This window comes from Pleurodeles waltl, chromosome 1_1 (genome assembly GCF_031143425.1).
Source record: "Pleurodeles waltl isolate 20211129_DDA chromosome 1_1, aPleWal1.hap1.20221129, whole genome shotgun sequence".
NCBI lineage: Eukaryota > Metazoa > Chordata > Amphibia > Caudata > Salamandridae > Pleurodeles > Pleurodeles waltl.
Window position 1 is genome coordinate 743,579,321 of NC_090436.1, and position 16,790 is coordinate 743,596,110.

A 16,790-nucleotide genomic window follows, 5' to 3' on the forward strand; every position below is an offset into this window, starting at 1 on the left:
ACATATCATCCTCCACCACTACCTCATTCTCCATCATTATCTCCACTGCAAGACCCCTTGGTCATATCACCAATTTGGGTCTCCACATTTGGGTACTGGTGGGCACGGAGGGGGATTATCCATGGGATATGTATGACACAGATCCCAACATAGTGGATGACCCCGACTTCTATCCAGCTCGGCCTTCCCCTCCTGAGGCCTCAACCTCTTATCAGGCAGTCATATTATTAGGTGCAGTAGCCTTCCACAATGTGGAATTACATAGCGAGCCACTGGAAGATTACTTTCTTTTAGTCACTGCACCACTCACAAGGACACACAGTATTTGCCCATGCTTATAGGTATGATGCATCATACTGACATTTTTAAGGACCCCATTAGTGTTAGAGTAGTAACTCCTAGAGTCAATAAATGGTACAAGCCTGTATAATCTTTCAATACGTTTATGAAAGGTCATTTGCTTCCAGACACCTTAGTTGCCACTACAGCACACAAAAAAGACCAATAGACACTACGAGGAAAAGAGTTGCCGGCCATGCTGCCAACCATTGGCGTACTACCAATTCCCAGGCTCTCCTAGCAAGGTATGGTAGAGCTCATGGGAATGAAATTGAGATTACTCCAGTACCTCCCAGAAGAGTGCAGGAGAGGTCAGCCGAGGAGAACATTTTCTTGCCCTACCGAGCAGGGGGCATTAAAGCCTACTTATGCAGAGGCATCCACCTCACAACAGAAGCAGCCATGAACTCCTACACCAAAGGCTAGTACTGGGGCTAAGAGGCAACAGCAACAAGGGTAGCGGTAAGGGTGCTTCCCCTTGTGGAGCAACACCCTCTGCCAAATAGTGACTATCCTACCCACTCCTCCACTCCCTTCCCCCCCCCCCCTCCCCAGCCACTCAACACCTATAGGGGGCAGACTGCAGCTTTGTCACCCAAAATTACATTCCATCACCACGGAGAAATTGGTATTAGCCATTATCCAACATGGCTATTGTCTGGAGTTCATTACCACACCACCCAACATTCCACCTTGCACTTCTAGATTAACGCAGAAACACCAAACACTACTCAAGCAGGATGTTCAAGCCCTTCTCCTCATAGGAGCCATAGAACCTGGTCGTCTTCAACATTGTGGCTCAGCAGTATACTCTCAGTACTTATTAATCCCCAAAAAGGACGGGTTATTAAGGCCAATCTTAGGCATTTAAGCAAATGCATCTTATCAGAGCACGTCCACATGGTCACCTTACAGGATATCATTCGACAAGGCAACTTTATGGCAACACTAGAGCTGAAGGATGCCTATTTCCACATACCAGCAAACCCAGCCTATCTCAAATACTTAAAATTTGTCATAGTGGGCAAACATTACTAGTTCAAGGTGCTTCCATTCGGGGTAACCACTGCACCTTGCATATTCACCAAATGCCTAACAGTGGTCGCAGCTCATCTGTGCAGATAAAATATCAATGTATTCCCATACCTGGATGACTGGATCATCAAAGCCAGCACTCATCAGTGCCAACAACATACTCAGATGATGATAAATCTTCTTCACACCTTAGGATTTACGATCAACACCAACAAGTCTTACCTGCAACTACTAGAACTTTACTATATTTAGGAGCAATCCTAAACACAGTTGGAATTAGCCTATCAAAATCCCACACAATTCAAAACGTTCAGGCAACATTGCTCCAGGTTCAGACAAACCACCAACTCAGACTAAGGATGGTTATGCACCTACTAGGGTCTATGGCTTCCTGCATTGCCATAATGCCCCACACAGTTACACATTTGCTTGTTACAAGAATGTATACCCCGTCAGTCACAGGGTCAGTTAGAGCATATATTGATAGACCGCCAAACTAACCATTCTCTGCAGTGGTGAAATAACAACAATCTGTTAAAATGGTGACCTTTTCCCGATCTTGTTCCACACATCATTCTCACAACGGACACTTCACTGACTGGATGGCGTGCACACCGACTAGGCCTAACAGTGCAGGGTCCTTGGGATGGCAAAAACCAGAGTTGAAAGCATTCCTTCCTCACCTGACTCACAAGGTTGTCCTAGTTCGGACAGACAGTATGACAGCCATGCATTGCCTACAGAAACAAGGAGTGACAGTCTCCACGACTGTCATTCCTGTCACTGACTATCTGGAAATGGGCTCTGCATCACAACATTCACAAATGACTTTGCATACATGCTCAGCAGAATGCAGCAACAAATCCACAAGTGGGAACTCCACCCACAAGTCCTACAATCATACTGACAAAGGTGTGGGCTCCCTTAGAAAGACCTTTTAACCACAGCAGAAAATGTGAAATGCTCAAACTTCACCTCCAGGTTTCCACACTCTCTATACAAGGGCAGCACACTATAAATGAGTTGGTCAGGGATTTTGGTCTACGCTCTTCCACCTCTCCCTCTCCTGTTTCTGGTTTGGAAGCTCAGGCAAACGTCTCTTACAAATGACCCTGGTAGCTCCCACTTTGGCACATCAGCCCTGGTTCACAACTCTACTAGATTTCTCAGTAATTCCACACAAGAAGCTCTGCAACAGGCCAGACCTTCTCACTCAGAATCAAGGACAAACCAGATACCAAAGCTCTCAACCTAGCAGTTTGGCTCCTGAGGTCATAGTTTGACTACCTTAACGTACCACAAGAATGTATGGACATTCATAAAGAAGCACGCAAGTCCACCACTAGAGCCTGCTATGCAGCAAAATGGAAAGATTTTGTTTGCTGTTGTCATTCAAAACAAATTTACCTTTTCAAAGCCACGGTGTAAGACATTGTTTGCTTCTTCACTTACAAAAGGCAAATTTAGCATACTTCTATTCTTGCTGCAATCTCAGTTTACTTCCAAAATAGGCAGCACCTTCCTATTTTCAAAATTCTGGACATCATAGCCTTCATGGAAGGACGCAAACAAGTTATTCCACCAAGGTTCCCGTCTGCACCTTTTACTAGACTCATAGGTCCCCTATTTGAAGCTCTCCACTCATGCCCTCTTCAGTTTCTATCTTGGAAAGTGGCATTTTTAGTCACCATCACTTCACTTATGCGTGTTAGTGAGCTCCAGGCTTTAACCTTAGAAGATCCGTTCTTCCAAATAAACAAAGTGGTTCTCATTACCAACCCTAAATTCCAACCTAAGGTTATATCTCAACCAATCAATCGAATTGGCAGTTTTTCCCTCAACCAGATTCTGTTGCAGAAAGAGCTCTTCACACAGTAGATGTTAAAAGAGCACTTAGGTTCTACGTTGATAAAACAAACTTTTAGAAAGTCTAATATTTTTGTCGCCTTTTCCCCAACACTCAAAGGCAACCCTATATCCAAATCAGACATAGCCAGATGGCTAGTAAAATGCATTCAAACTTGCTATGCTAAAGCCAAAAGACCTTTACCTGTTCCTTCCAGAGCACACTGTACTCGCAAAAAGGGGGCAACCATGACCTTTTTAGAAAATATCCCCATATCTGACATATGAAAGGCAGCTATATGGTCTACCCCACACACGCTGTCCAAGCATTATTTTGTAGATGTATTAACACATCAGCAAGCCATTGGAGGACAGACAGTGCTATGTGCCCTTATTCAAATCACTGCAACACCCATAGGTTAGCCCCCACTTCTAAGGAGGGACTGCTTTACAGCCTATGCAGAGCATGGGTCTCTGTATTTACCTAGTAAGCATATGTTCGTGACATGTAGTGCTGTAGATTCATATGCACCCACCCTGTTCCCCAGCACCTGTGGCTGTTGCAGTCTTTTCTTTTTCTACCCATAATATGTATACATTTAGCATGGTCATCACATTACTTACATTTACTTTACACTCCTTTCTTCCTGCTTGCGGGAAAACAGTGTAACAATGGAGTTGATGCCCATGCTCATTATCACAGAGGGGAGTCGCTAGAGCTTGTGACTCAAGACTTCTGCACAACTCCAGACCCAATACTAGATGGTAGGAGTATGCAGAGCATGTGATACTACATAACTACATGCCTTGAACAGATGCTTACTGGGTAAGTAATCAATTTGTTCTTGATTTTGCAAATTAATCGCATTTAACGGAAAAGAGTGCAATTTGTGCTGAATAACGTGCATGCCATATATAGAATTTTGTAGTAGGTAATCATACTTGGACATTGCAAGTATACAAATGAAATAATATAATGTACTGACTTAAGTTAGCTAAACCACTGATGCCATATTAACGTTAGTTTTACATGTTAAGATTGAAAGGCCTGTTTTTGTGTTAAATTGTTTTGCACAAAAGGAGTTTGTCTCTTCCACAGCACATGCTATAACTTTCCAGAATCATTCTTATAGCTAGTGAATAGGCATTTGTTTTATACTAGACCACTCTTGTCACCGGTAAGAGAGAAGATGGCAGGAAATGTGATTCGTTGAAAGAGGTTTCTGAAGCACAAAATGTGGGGAAGTATCTTTTCACGGATGTGCTTCTGTGGCCTGTTGTGACGATGTGAGAAAATAGGGAGTTCACCCACTCAGAGTTTGCTGAAACTTGATTTGATAGAAGGGCTAGGGAAGGTCTTGATTGCTACAGTTATTTTTTAGGAGATTTATATTAGCGTGTGTTCCTACAGCAGTTAGGATTTTTAGTTTGTCCCTCTTGTAAGGAGAGATCTCCTTTGAGCCCTTCTCTTTTTCAGAGATGTCTGCAGATTCACAGCTGAGTATACTTTTCTCTATTGCTTAAATGAAAAACATTCATGCTTATGCATTTTACTCTCTCATCAGAACCTCATTTGGGCTTCTGAACTGACACCTTTCCTTGTTTATTGAAGAAATTACCATTGTTGGGATTAATTTAGAATAGACACTTATTGTATCTTCTCTATTTTATTTGACCTTGAATTGAATTATGTACTAATGGATTATTTGAACTGGTAATTGTGATGACCAAAGAAAACTAATGATTACTGAATAAATTATTTAATTGGAATTAATTTGTTGATAAAATCCATTAACGTACTCAAAACTCTTTGATTATTGTGAAGCCCCAAGTGGACTTCCCCGTTCATGGTGTTTGATTTTGATGTAAATGTCATTGAGCAATGGTGCATGCTTCCAGTTGCGGGGTTATTTCTCAATTAAGCCCAAAGACTGAGATGCGAGAATCCTGGGCCGTCAATACTTATTAATGGTTGTCTAGCTTCCATCTTTGAGATTTGCAGGAATAAATGGCAGTGGTGTCCCTTGTCACACTTTTGCTATAGCTTTAGAGCCAGTGTCTTCCTTGCTGTGTGAGAAACCTATATAGGCATCCTTTTCCTTGCACAATTTTTGTTACTGTCTTTATATGGTGAAGTCGGTCTGTTTGTCAAACAACCAGGTGTGAACATGAAACAATATGTAGGGGGTGTACTGCAGATTATTTGGAGCAAGTCTGAGGGATTTCCACTTACCGATAACCCTGCTAGGCCAGTACTGGAGTGTCCCCAGACTTGGAGGCCAGTCTCAGTGAAATATCTGGGTATCGTTGCAATTGTTGACCATGAAACAGGACAGTTATGGACCTTGGATTGAAAAATTTGCTACGTAAGTGGAGAAATGGATCCAGCTACTCCCTTCGAAGCCGGCAGAATCACTGTTAATGGTTCCCATTTTTTTGTTTTACTTGTTCACAAATAGACTCGTATTTGTAAGACCCAGAGCATTGTTGACTAAATTAGGCTGGTGGCTTTGCTATTCCTGGTTTTAAATGATACTGCGCAGTCACACTTTTCTATAAAATGAAATGGCCCTGAAAACACCTCTACACATAGCAAAAGGTCCTCTGACTGTAATGCCAAAGCATGTTGGAGACTGACCTGGGTGAGATCACATCTAACATCTGGTATCTTTGCTGTTAGCAAACTGAGTTGGTCAATTAATTCAAGGTACACGCTTATTCATTGTCATTTTTACATAGATTGTACTATAACCCTGAGTTGCTCCACGAAATGGACCCCTCTTTAGTATCTTAAATTCCCCAGATGCTCTGTTCATTTCTTTCCTTCTTCCTGGATATTCCCCCATTCTTAGATACTGCATAGAGGTGGCACCAAATCTTAGATGGTACACTGCAGGCTACGGTGTAGGGATATGTTGATATACGTAGGATAGCGAAGGCTTTCACTAGAGGTCCCACACCGGGAATAAGAGTGACTGAGGGGCTCTGCCTCATACAATGACGTCTCGGGAAAGATTGTTAAACTGGAACATAGAACATCCAGACTGAAAGACATCTTTGAGCCGTTTGGGGAATACCTACTTCACAATAGCGCCAGTTGATAAGCCTGTTGCTTGAAGAGCGCCTGTGTGATCTGGCAATACCACTTGAAGCTGCGCCTAAGTATGTGTGGACGGATGGGCAAACCAATTGTTCTGACACAGTATTGCAGTTCATTGAGTTGTAGGTATTATACATGGAATTTTAACTGAGTTCACTGTTGGACTGCAGTAGATTATATTTGTAGTTGTACCCCTCTATCTCAGTTAAATCAATGCAAATGAACATGCCAGTCCGAATGTTATAATGTGTATTAATTACACAATTGTGTATACTGAGTTGCTTCTCACTGTATGTGGGATCACCATAAGACTTTAATCTTTGTTTATTGTTTTTGGAACTTCGCTTCTCTTTTACATCGTTGTTTAAAGCATAGTAAACCGATATTAAATAACACATTTATTTAATGTTCTTCAAGGAATTTTGTTTAACCTTTATTATACTTTGGATGGCCAGAATGTTATAAAAAAATATTTTGCATTTGTGCATTTCATGGAATATTTTTCCCGAATAGACAAATCCAGTAATTAGTGCTTATTCGATACTATAATTTTTCTTTTAAAAAATACAGTTGTTGATTATTATTTTTTTTTTTGTTCCAGGTGAACACAAAGGAATTGAACTGCATCATAAGTTGACACTCGGAAGTTCAGTAAAACTGATGTGCTCTCAAAAGTCAAATTTGGCAACGGTGTTTTGGAAGTTCCAGAGCAACAGACTAAACACTGAAGGGCCGAAGTATTATCTTCTCGGAGAAGCATTATTCATCTTCAACGCAACAGAGCTTGACATGGGAGTTTACATGTGTTTGTCTGAGGAAGATGTGATGAATGTGAAGTACCCTCAAGTACTTGCTAAGCATGTTTTGGAATTGAGAAAGCTGCCACAGACGACCACGACAGTGGCTCCTACCCACACTGCGACACAGACAGAAGGTAATAATGATACACCCAAAATGTCAACTGTAGGAACTGAAAGGCCCACCACTCATACTTCAATATCCCCAACTCAAAGGCCATCCACCACCACAATCATTACAAATCCAACTTTTCATGACTTAACAAGCACAGTCTCAATAACACAGATCTTCAGTGCGCCACCTGAAATTCGCTTGGAAAAGACTTTGTACTTAACAAATACAAATGACAACCCCCTTTTCACATACCTATTTGTTTTCTTTTTCGTACTGTTTATGTGTCTGCTTACCTACAATTGTTACAAAGGATTTCTCCCAGAACATTGCTTAAAATATCGCTCTGCCATATTGCCCGGAAAGGCAAAAGCTGTTTCAGATTTTGTGGATTGCGAGCCAGGTTTGAAGGAGAATTTGGTGGAGCAGAAAAACAACCAGAACCAAAATGGAGAGCAGCCTAAAGCATCTCGTGACACTGGTTATGAGACTGAGACAGAATGTGGTAACGGCAAAATCCTACATAAGCCTGAAACGGAAACCATAGAGGAGGATGACAGTGAAAGACCTTTTGATGTAAACTGCGAGCTTAAATTTGCAGATTCCGATGTGGAGGGTGACTGAGGGAATCTCTGCCTTTGTTTGGATGTATTTATTGTTTGGGATAATTTTTCAGTAATGACTGTTTCTGAGCCACATATGAACAGACTATGTTGTGCCTAACTTAAGACAATATTCAAATATGTTTAACTTGCCCTGAGAAAAAAGATTACTTTGCAGTTCACCCCCCCCCCCCCCTCCCCTTATTAAGATAATTACTTTTTTAATCAAAATTGTGGATGATTTTTCGGACCTTTGTTTTCTCACTGTGACTTCCAGTTTGGTCCCTCTTCTTCCATAGCTTATCAGGCTTTCTTGTGGCAGTTTATTTTGATGCGGTACACTCTTGTCAATTCTCTTTGTCATTCAAAATGAGAAATTGAATTTCAGTTTAATTCCAAATTGGAAGTTAAATTTAGTTTATCAGATTGGTAAGTGATTAGTCTATTGTCCAAATTAGGACAGCTTTGCCTTTAGTGTTAGCTACTCAAAGTGATTGTTTTCTACAAGCTTGCTTTCTTCTGATATGATTTTACACTGGAACAAATGTAGCTACGTTTGCAAATTATTCTCAGGGATATGCTGTTTTTCTCTGTATCTGCCATATGATGTAAATCTTTTGTACTCTTGAGTTGTCGGATGTCTCAAACGAGTGGACCACCACTTAAGATGAGTAAACATGATTGTACCATTCAAGGAGAAAACTCCCCTTTTTCACTAAAATTATTTGAACAACGTTTGGAAACTTAAGTGGCTCGTCCTGTGCCATGCCACCCAGATAGACTTGTAGATTGTGCATCAGGCTCCTGATGTGAAGAACTTGCACAAAAAAAATAATTAATCAGTAAAGGTCTGTTAAGGTCACATCAATCGCTGATATGTAGTTTATGATATGAAGACCCAAAGCCGTTTCTTGAAAACCTTAAATGCATTCGGATTCCTTCTCACTAGTATCGGTTTAGCAGCCGGAGAGGAATATTGAAGGTTAGGCAGTGACTTGGTCAGCTGGGCTTCAAGCAATTCATCTATCATCGCTACTATGGCATTGTGACGCGAGCATGAATAACAAGGTTCATCCTTTTGCTTTGTTGTGGTTGGCATGGTTGCAAAGTGGTTTATTGCACAGTTCCATAGGATGAATGATTTATTACTAATACGTAGTTAAAAAGAAATGAATAGCATGAGAACATTTGTGGACACAAGCAATAAGGCGTGGACTCTTTTAATGGTTGTGTATTAAACTGTAAAATATGATTCTAATCATTTAATTGTAAATTGTTTATATATTTTTTGAAATGCAGCTTGAGTTTATTTTTTTATTCCTAGTGATGTACATAGAAAGAAAAGGGACAACATTAAAAACTGTATTAAAATATGTAACTTTCTTGTATGTCATTGAATGAGCAGACAGTGTGATGGCACAGTACCTAAGCATGTATTTTTTATGTTTGTCTCTTCTCGGCTGCCTTTGTTCTTTCATGTCTCTCAGTCACTCTTTGTGGCATGCTGTTGTGATTCTTAAAGCCAGTTTCCTTAGAATCCCTCTTTTTCTTTTCTGTCCTCTTCTGTTACACAGCTTCATCTATTAAACCTTTCCCTTCTACTGGTACCTCCCTTTTGTCTTCTATGGAATCTGATTCTCCTCCTTCACTCACCAACATGCAAACTGAGGTTTTATCCGGTGCAGAGAAAGCACCAGTTATGATGTTGCCACCTTTCTTAAGTGACCAGGCGCAAATCGTTGTTGTGCATGGATCCTTTCACCTCTTCTGTCAAGCTATTGGTGAGTTATAATAAATAGTAGTAGTGCACTTACCACTGTGATAGTGATGAGACTAACCTTTTTTAAATCAGTCGTGCTTTCTTTAATAACAACCTCAGTTCACAACTTGCTGTTCTTTTAGATACATTTGGTTCTGCAGTTTAAACAATGTAGTTTAATATAGTTGATGTTAAAAAGCCCAGGGAACAATTGACGCAATTTATAAACCAAGTGGTGAGTGGAGTGTGACCAGATACTGTTTGATACAAGCATTTCACAGGGATCCTCTTTGATTTTGCGTTCTTCAGTAGCTCTGACTAACCATATGATGATAATGCTGATGTGCAAGTCTAATACTGAGTAACAAAGAATCGGTTTTGATACTACACAAGTCAAGCCTAGTTCCTATATCGGGTAAACTTCTATGGGATGTAATTCTTCAATTATAATTTTGTGCTGTTGTGTGTTAGCCATTTCTTGGTGACCTGTATATTTTCCTCTTAGTCTAGCTGCTTCTTTTGCCTCTTTTAGATTGTTTTCATAAATGTTGTATTTCCCACACAATAGTTAGGTGATTATTGGTCTTTTTTGGTTGCATCCTATGTTAGATTTAAATGTAAGCAAATAATACCCTACTAAATGGTAATGGCATGGTGAGCCAATCTTTTAACACCCAAAAGGATTCTATTTTTTTCTGGAATGTCTTAATATTGATGTAATCATGCTGATTTGAACCTAGACCAGATGAGGTTAGATCCACAAAATACCTAATAGTTCACACAAGATCTATTAAATGACAAGAGTCTGTAGAAAATATTAGCCAAAGTGATAGCAACCATGGACATCTGAGTGTATAGTGGGAGTTTTCAGATGGTCAACACCGCCCAATCAAAAATATTTTTAAACTAGGTTGCTAGGGAGAAGAAAATAGGTTTTCTCATTCATGGTTTTGTAACAAGCCTTTCACACTTTACTGTAATCCCCCCCACCCCCAACCTTGTTTGGCAGAGTATCTTGCAGCCTTATTCTGCTACAAGACTAAACAAATCAAGACACCTTGATCTTTGCAAGTGGGTCCCATAAAACCATTTGCCCACTGTCCCCATTTGTTAGGATGATCCAGGGACAGAATTAAGCAGGCTTCCCACTCTTGAATAAATAGAAGTATCGTTCACTTCCTTTAGACCATGCACTTTGTCTCACCATTACATAATCCATGTGGCTCCATGTCCCTCTGACACTTTATCCCCTCATTAACTTTCCTTTAACAAATCTTTCAGGTTGGCAAGTCCAGTTGGTGCATAGGAGTTAAAGCAGACTATAACACGCTGAAAGCTCGGAGTAGAAAACCAGTGTTCCTATAAAATAGTTATCTGGTAACTGACTTTACCATAACACTGCAGACTTGATGACCAATAATAACCATGTGTTAGGTCCAAAAGGAGCTCCCTCTGACCTCTGTTTAGCTGTGGATAAAAAGCCAAACTTCCACTTGCATAAATGTTCCAAAGTACCAACATATAATATTGTAAATACTTCTTCTACATTTGAAGTGCCTGAAATCATTCAACACTAATAACCCAGACTTTTTCAAGTTCATTAAACTCAAACTTAGTAATTCCCAACAGAGAAATAGAATAAAATCACTACATAACTAAAACAGAACTTCAAACCTGAAATGTTGCCCAAGCTGGAGAAGGATTTCATGCTGCAGTTTGTGCAGCCTTTTTGGTACAGGTCATGATGCTTCAACTAGAGACTTATTAAATTTACGGACTAGCTGTCATGGAAAATAAAAAATATTATTTCCCCTACTACTAATGGATACTTCTAACTGCAGATATCTCACCTTGTGACTATACCCTTGGCTCCAGACTAGATCCTCAAACTTTAAAGCATTATTCCTGCATGACGATCTGTGGCATTGTGTGGGTTCACGCCAATGTCGTTCAGTTCAGGAAGTGAGAGGCTCATATAAAAGCTCCCATGCACCCTCACATCAACTCCTTTCTTTCTGTGTTTTCAGATGCTGATCCAAAGCTTCTCTTTGGTCTTTCAGACCACACATCTTAACCTGATTTACTAGGGTTCAAAGGAAAATCTCACCCCCTAGAACGACAGGGTTTAAACCGTGTAAGAACTATCGCAAACAGATGTCTGTGATGAGCCATCACAGTGTACTCATTTGGTGTCTAGGGTAAGAGCACTATCCCAGGGACTGTGGTCAGATGAACCCCTATTTGACTGTGATACTACACTTTACATCCCCTAGCACAAGAAGACTCTTCGGGACTGTCGGAAGTCGAAAGGAAGGTCTTGTTTTTGTTCCTAAAGTAGTCTGTCAACAGATCATCGTTTCAGGCAAGTCCAAGAAGAAGCATAAGAAGTTGATGTGGAAATCTGGCCCGTCCCACCACTCTCATACTCTAAAAAGGGCACAAGCGCCTTCCAGTCTTGTTTCCGACCTCCATCAGAGCAGATTCAGAGGTTGTTCCCTGCGTACCCTGAATTATCAGATCAGTCTGCAACCTTGCAGCAACTAGAGGCCTTCAGGGAGACAATGCTGTGCATTTCTTCCACGTTAGCAGCTCTCTTTAGCAATGCTTTCAGGTCCAAGAATCTACAGGGAAGGCCAATTGAACTTCCGCTGGTGGGTCAGTCCTCTGCTTTCTGTGCCCCCTAAACCCATATATGGTTCAGCACAGTCTTTGATGGAGACTTCGGCCTCTGTGCCATTCCCTGTACTCATTCCCTTCACAGCTGTGATGCAATATACAAAAAAGGAGGGTGTACATACCATTGTTCTATCCGACTCGCAAGCACAATCCACCTCGACTGAGATCGCACCTGGCTCCGACCGACATGCATCCAAGTGGCAGTTTTTCAAATTTCAGTACTTTGCCAAAAAGACTGTGTAAAGTTTGGGCCCTGTCACGAGGTAAAGGCACTCACTTGGTCAACAATAATTCAGCTGAATGGGTTGATTCTTTCCCAGTGTGAGGAGGAAACCTAGTACGAGGAACTTCAGGACGCCAGTGGTCTGCATACTTCTCCAGATACTGGCCTCATGTCTTCCCGTGGTCCTGCCACGGAGGAAACTGTCTAATTCATAGTTGTTACGTAAAGGGTGGTAGAAGTTCTAGACTTGCAGCTCCCCACAATGGAAGTGAAGACAAATGTGTCAACTGAGGTGTTTTAACATGTTCAGGCCCCTACAGAGACCCTATTACCATTTAATAAAGAATTTATAGATACCTTTTTGGGCACATAGTGAAAACCATGTTCATGTCTGCCATTTAGCAGTTAGGTTACTCATCATCTCACACCAACTAACCCATCCTTTATTACTTAATATCCAACTCCAGAGTGCTTGGAAGTGCAGGTGCTCACACTCAAAGTAAATCATCGCTTTTACTTCCACTCCACCTGATCGTGAATCTAAAAGAAGAGAAACATTTAGAAAACAGATTTTCTCCTCTAGGAGCCTTGTTCTAAGGTCAGTGAATGAGAGCTGCCTTCTAGGCATCTACCCTCATGCCCTTTGGGATACAGTGTCAAAAGTTGTATCCCCTGTCCTGGACAACCTTCAGGCATCCCTTACCCAGCCTGTTCAAGACGTTCTATATGCTGCAAAGTCTGTTAGACGTTCTACCTTGGACATGACAGACTGCTTAGGTCAAACGATGGGCACTAGTGTGGTTCTTTGACACAACACCTATCTGAATGAGGTCAGCGGGCTCCTCCTGGGTGTCCAAGTGTCTTTATTGGACATGCCATTTGACAGCTCTTGCATTTTGCTGAAAAAGGACTCAGTCCTGGTATGATTCAGTGCTAGAGTAGAATCAGGAGATTCCTTGGGGCTTCCTACCTCCCACAAGACAGTTCCACCAACAATTTTGGCCATGGTTGGGGTTTTCCATTTCACTTCAACCAGCCTTGCAAGCCTTTCAGTCTTTTCATGGCCGAGGCCACAGTTCTCAAAGACAATGCATAGGACAGCAATGACAATATGCAGCTCTGTCCCCTAAACCTCTAGCATCTGCTGCAACTTACACATCAGAGACTCCTCTTCACTTCTTGAATTCTGCAAGCAGCTGAAGACTTGGCTCTTCGTATAAGACTTGTGGTTTGTAAAACTACTCACATGCCCTTGCCCCTGGATAACCGCTCGGGTGATAAATGCACTATACAATTCAATTAGTATAACATAACATAATACTGCTTTTGTGTGTTCTTGCTGGCAACCAGCTACCCTGTTGTAAGCAGGATCTGATATTTCCTTAAAAGGTGGCAGGTCATCACTTTAGGTAAGTGGGTCCTCCAAAATGTACATCATAACTACGTCCTTTCATTTATTTCTACTCCGCTGCACCTTCCACTGCCATCAGTAATGCTGTTGGAGGACCACCTGCCGAAATAACACCGGTCCGTCTTGCAGCAGGAGTGCGGGCCCTTTTGGCCAAATTACCCAGAGAGAGGCTTTGGCTTCTGAGGTAGAAACTGGGTATTCCTCATGCTACCTCCCTGTGCTAAGGACAGAGGCTGTTGTCTTATATGAGATCTCCGCACTCTGAGTGCCTTCCTGCGAAAGAATGAAATACAGAGGCTCTTGCAAGACCATGTCTTGTTTGCCCTAGACCCATACACTGGATCGAGGCGTTAAACCCGCATTACGCTTTTTTCCCTGTCCCATCCAACAGGCTCTACCTGCAGTTCACGATTGTCCAGGAGCATTTTCAGTTTGCAGTGCTTCTTTTTGGCCTTTCCAGTGCCCCTGGCGTGTTCACTAAAGTGCACAACTTTAAAGGTCAGAGTACCAGTCTTCCCCTACCTTGATGACTAGCTGTTGAAGGTGGGCTCACTCCAAGTAATATTCAACCAACTCCAATAGACCACGAAGGTCTTAGCATCGTTGGGGGTTCATGATCAACATGCCGAAGTCACACCTGCTTCATTTGCAGATACTCCTGCTCTTCAGAGCTATTCTGGATCCAGTAAGGTTTTGTGCATTTCCTCCTGAGCGGAGACTCCAGGTCTTTCAGGCTATGATCCCGATGCTTTAGCCCTAGGCCTGGATTTCAGTGCAGATGATTGAGACTTCTGGGGTTGGTGGTCTCAATCATTTTACTTGCCAAACACACCAGGTGGCACATGCAGACTGTGCAGTGGGACCTCCAAACAAACGGGCACAGCATCGGGGAAATCTGTCTAATTGTATCCAGATTTCAGAGGAGACTGCAAAAAATCTACAGGCGTGGCTATTGGACTTCATTAGGGTCAATGGCAGACCCTCTTCTTAACGCACCCAGAGTTCACCGTGGTCATGGATGCACCACTACTGGATTGGGGAGGCCATCTGGGGAGAGGTGGAGGTCACAGTCTTCTAGTCTCCAGCGGACTCTCAACTCCACATCAGTTTGGAGTCGTGGGTGATTTGTGTGGCATCGAAGGTCTTCCTGCCCAACATCAGAGAACACCCAGTGGGGGTATCCAGGGATAATACCACCACAATGTGATACTGCAACAAACAGGATGGACTGGGTCCTCCACAGGAGGTTCATTCCTCTGGAAGTAGCTGGACCACAAATGAATTTCTCTGGTGGTAAACCACCTGCCAGTACCTCTAAACATAAGGGCAGATGATTTCAGCCACTGATTAGTGGATCACGAATGGGAGTTGCAACCAGAGGTGACACAGGGCATCTTTGAGCAATGGAGAGAAACCAGTCTTGATCTTTTCGCCACTGATGATGATCCGCAATGTCAGCACTTTTATGCATCGGAGAGACTGTTGTAGGACCTCTTACCATGGGGATAAGAGTGCCTGGTTTTGAGCAGCAGCACCACCGGGTGTGGGTGACTGAGTCAGTCCCACACTGACTGGAAGCTGTCTGCCTAAACTTCTTGGCTACCTAGCCGCACCTCACCTAAACCTAGAAAATCAAGGTGATTTGTGGCAACATGATGCATGACATTGACTCCTCTGAGAAGTCATGTGCGAAACAGATCGTACCCCTTTCTCTTATTTGCACAATTCTTGCACATGCAAAGGCAGACAAAGATGCAGGATAAGTTTAAATGCATTTGACCGAACTACATTCTATGGTAAAAGGCATGAGCTGCAACTATCAGGAAGATGAAAAATAACACACACAGCAATGATCGTGACCATTAGAGTAAAACCTATAAACCGTCCCAGGATCCTGGAATAATCACTAATCAAAGAATTTGTATCTACCCTTCTAGCATCTAACATGAGGACATAGCAGTGTTTATCTCTTCTGCCCGAACTAGCCTATGGAATGAGCCCCTAACCCCAAACCTGAAAGAGAGGGGTCTGCCTTTTGGACTGCTGGCAGACCTCCCGGTTGGCTGGAAAGACAAGGTCAGGATCAGCAAAGCTGCAACAAAATGGCACACCGATTAAGATGGCTGGCTGGAATGTCCCCTCTGCCCTCCTTCAGCCTGTGTGGTGTTTTTATAACAAAATGTGTTGTGTTCTGAGAACAGGCCTAATGTGATACTACATCTAGGTTTATAAGGTTGGCTCCATAACGATTGTACTGGCAATACTAGGTAACTATCATGTACAGCCTTGAGCAGAGCCACTGAATGAAATGTCTTGCAAAGAAACTAACAACAATGCGTTTACAGCAGGTGATTAGAAAATAAAAACACTGCTAAAAGTAAGCCTTGCTAAAATATAATAAAATGAATAAACAAATGTGATGAATGTATAGGTAAAAGGGCGCTGGCCTAGAGCTCAAATGTGTGGCCAATGCTAAAATTTACCCAATGACATCTGGATAGGAGTTCAGGACTATGGTATGCCTTCTCCCCCACTGTCTCTCGTGCCCCAAGTTCTAAAGAAGTACAGGAATGACCAGTCTCAAGTCCTAGTGGCACCAGATTGGGCCAGGAGAGTTTGGTGCCCAAGTCTCCTAGGCATTAGCATCTGTCCTCCAATCAAGCTGCTGCTTTGGGGGGTCTTCTGTCACAGCATCAGGGCATGCTTGGAGATTGAGTGGCAGCAGTTGACATTCTTCGATCTTCCTCCTGAAGTCGTGGATTTCATCTTGACAGTGAAGCATCAGTCAACAAAACCTGTGCACGCTAGTTATTAGTCGTGGGGACAGATTTGTGGATTGGTGCAGTACCCAACTAATTGTCCCACTACAAGCGATATTGTCTGTTTTTGTT

At 42.2% G+C, this 16,790-nt stretch overlaps 1 protein-coding gene across 12 annotated transcripts in view; it reads left to right on the forward strand.

The window, feature by feature from the left end:
- SEMA4D (semaphorin 4D) overlaps positions 1–16,790 on the forward strand; it is a 498,348-nt gene that overhangs the window by 404,468 nt on the left and 77,090 nt on the right. For 10 of the 12 annotated variants that reach the window (XM_069227504.1, XM_069227508.1, XM_069227522.1 and 7 more), the window contains one exon: positions 6,921–9,091. In XM_069227504.1, the coding sequence (XP_069083605.1) occupies positions 6,921–7,852 (932 nt within the window). In that variant the 3' untranslated portion in view covers positions 7,853–9,091. Of the gene's footprint in view, positions 1–6,920; positions 9,092–9,404; positions 9,612–16,790 lie in introns of those variants that run through there. The other 2 variants (XM_069227530.1, XM_069227533.1) reach the window with 2 other exon arrangements.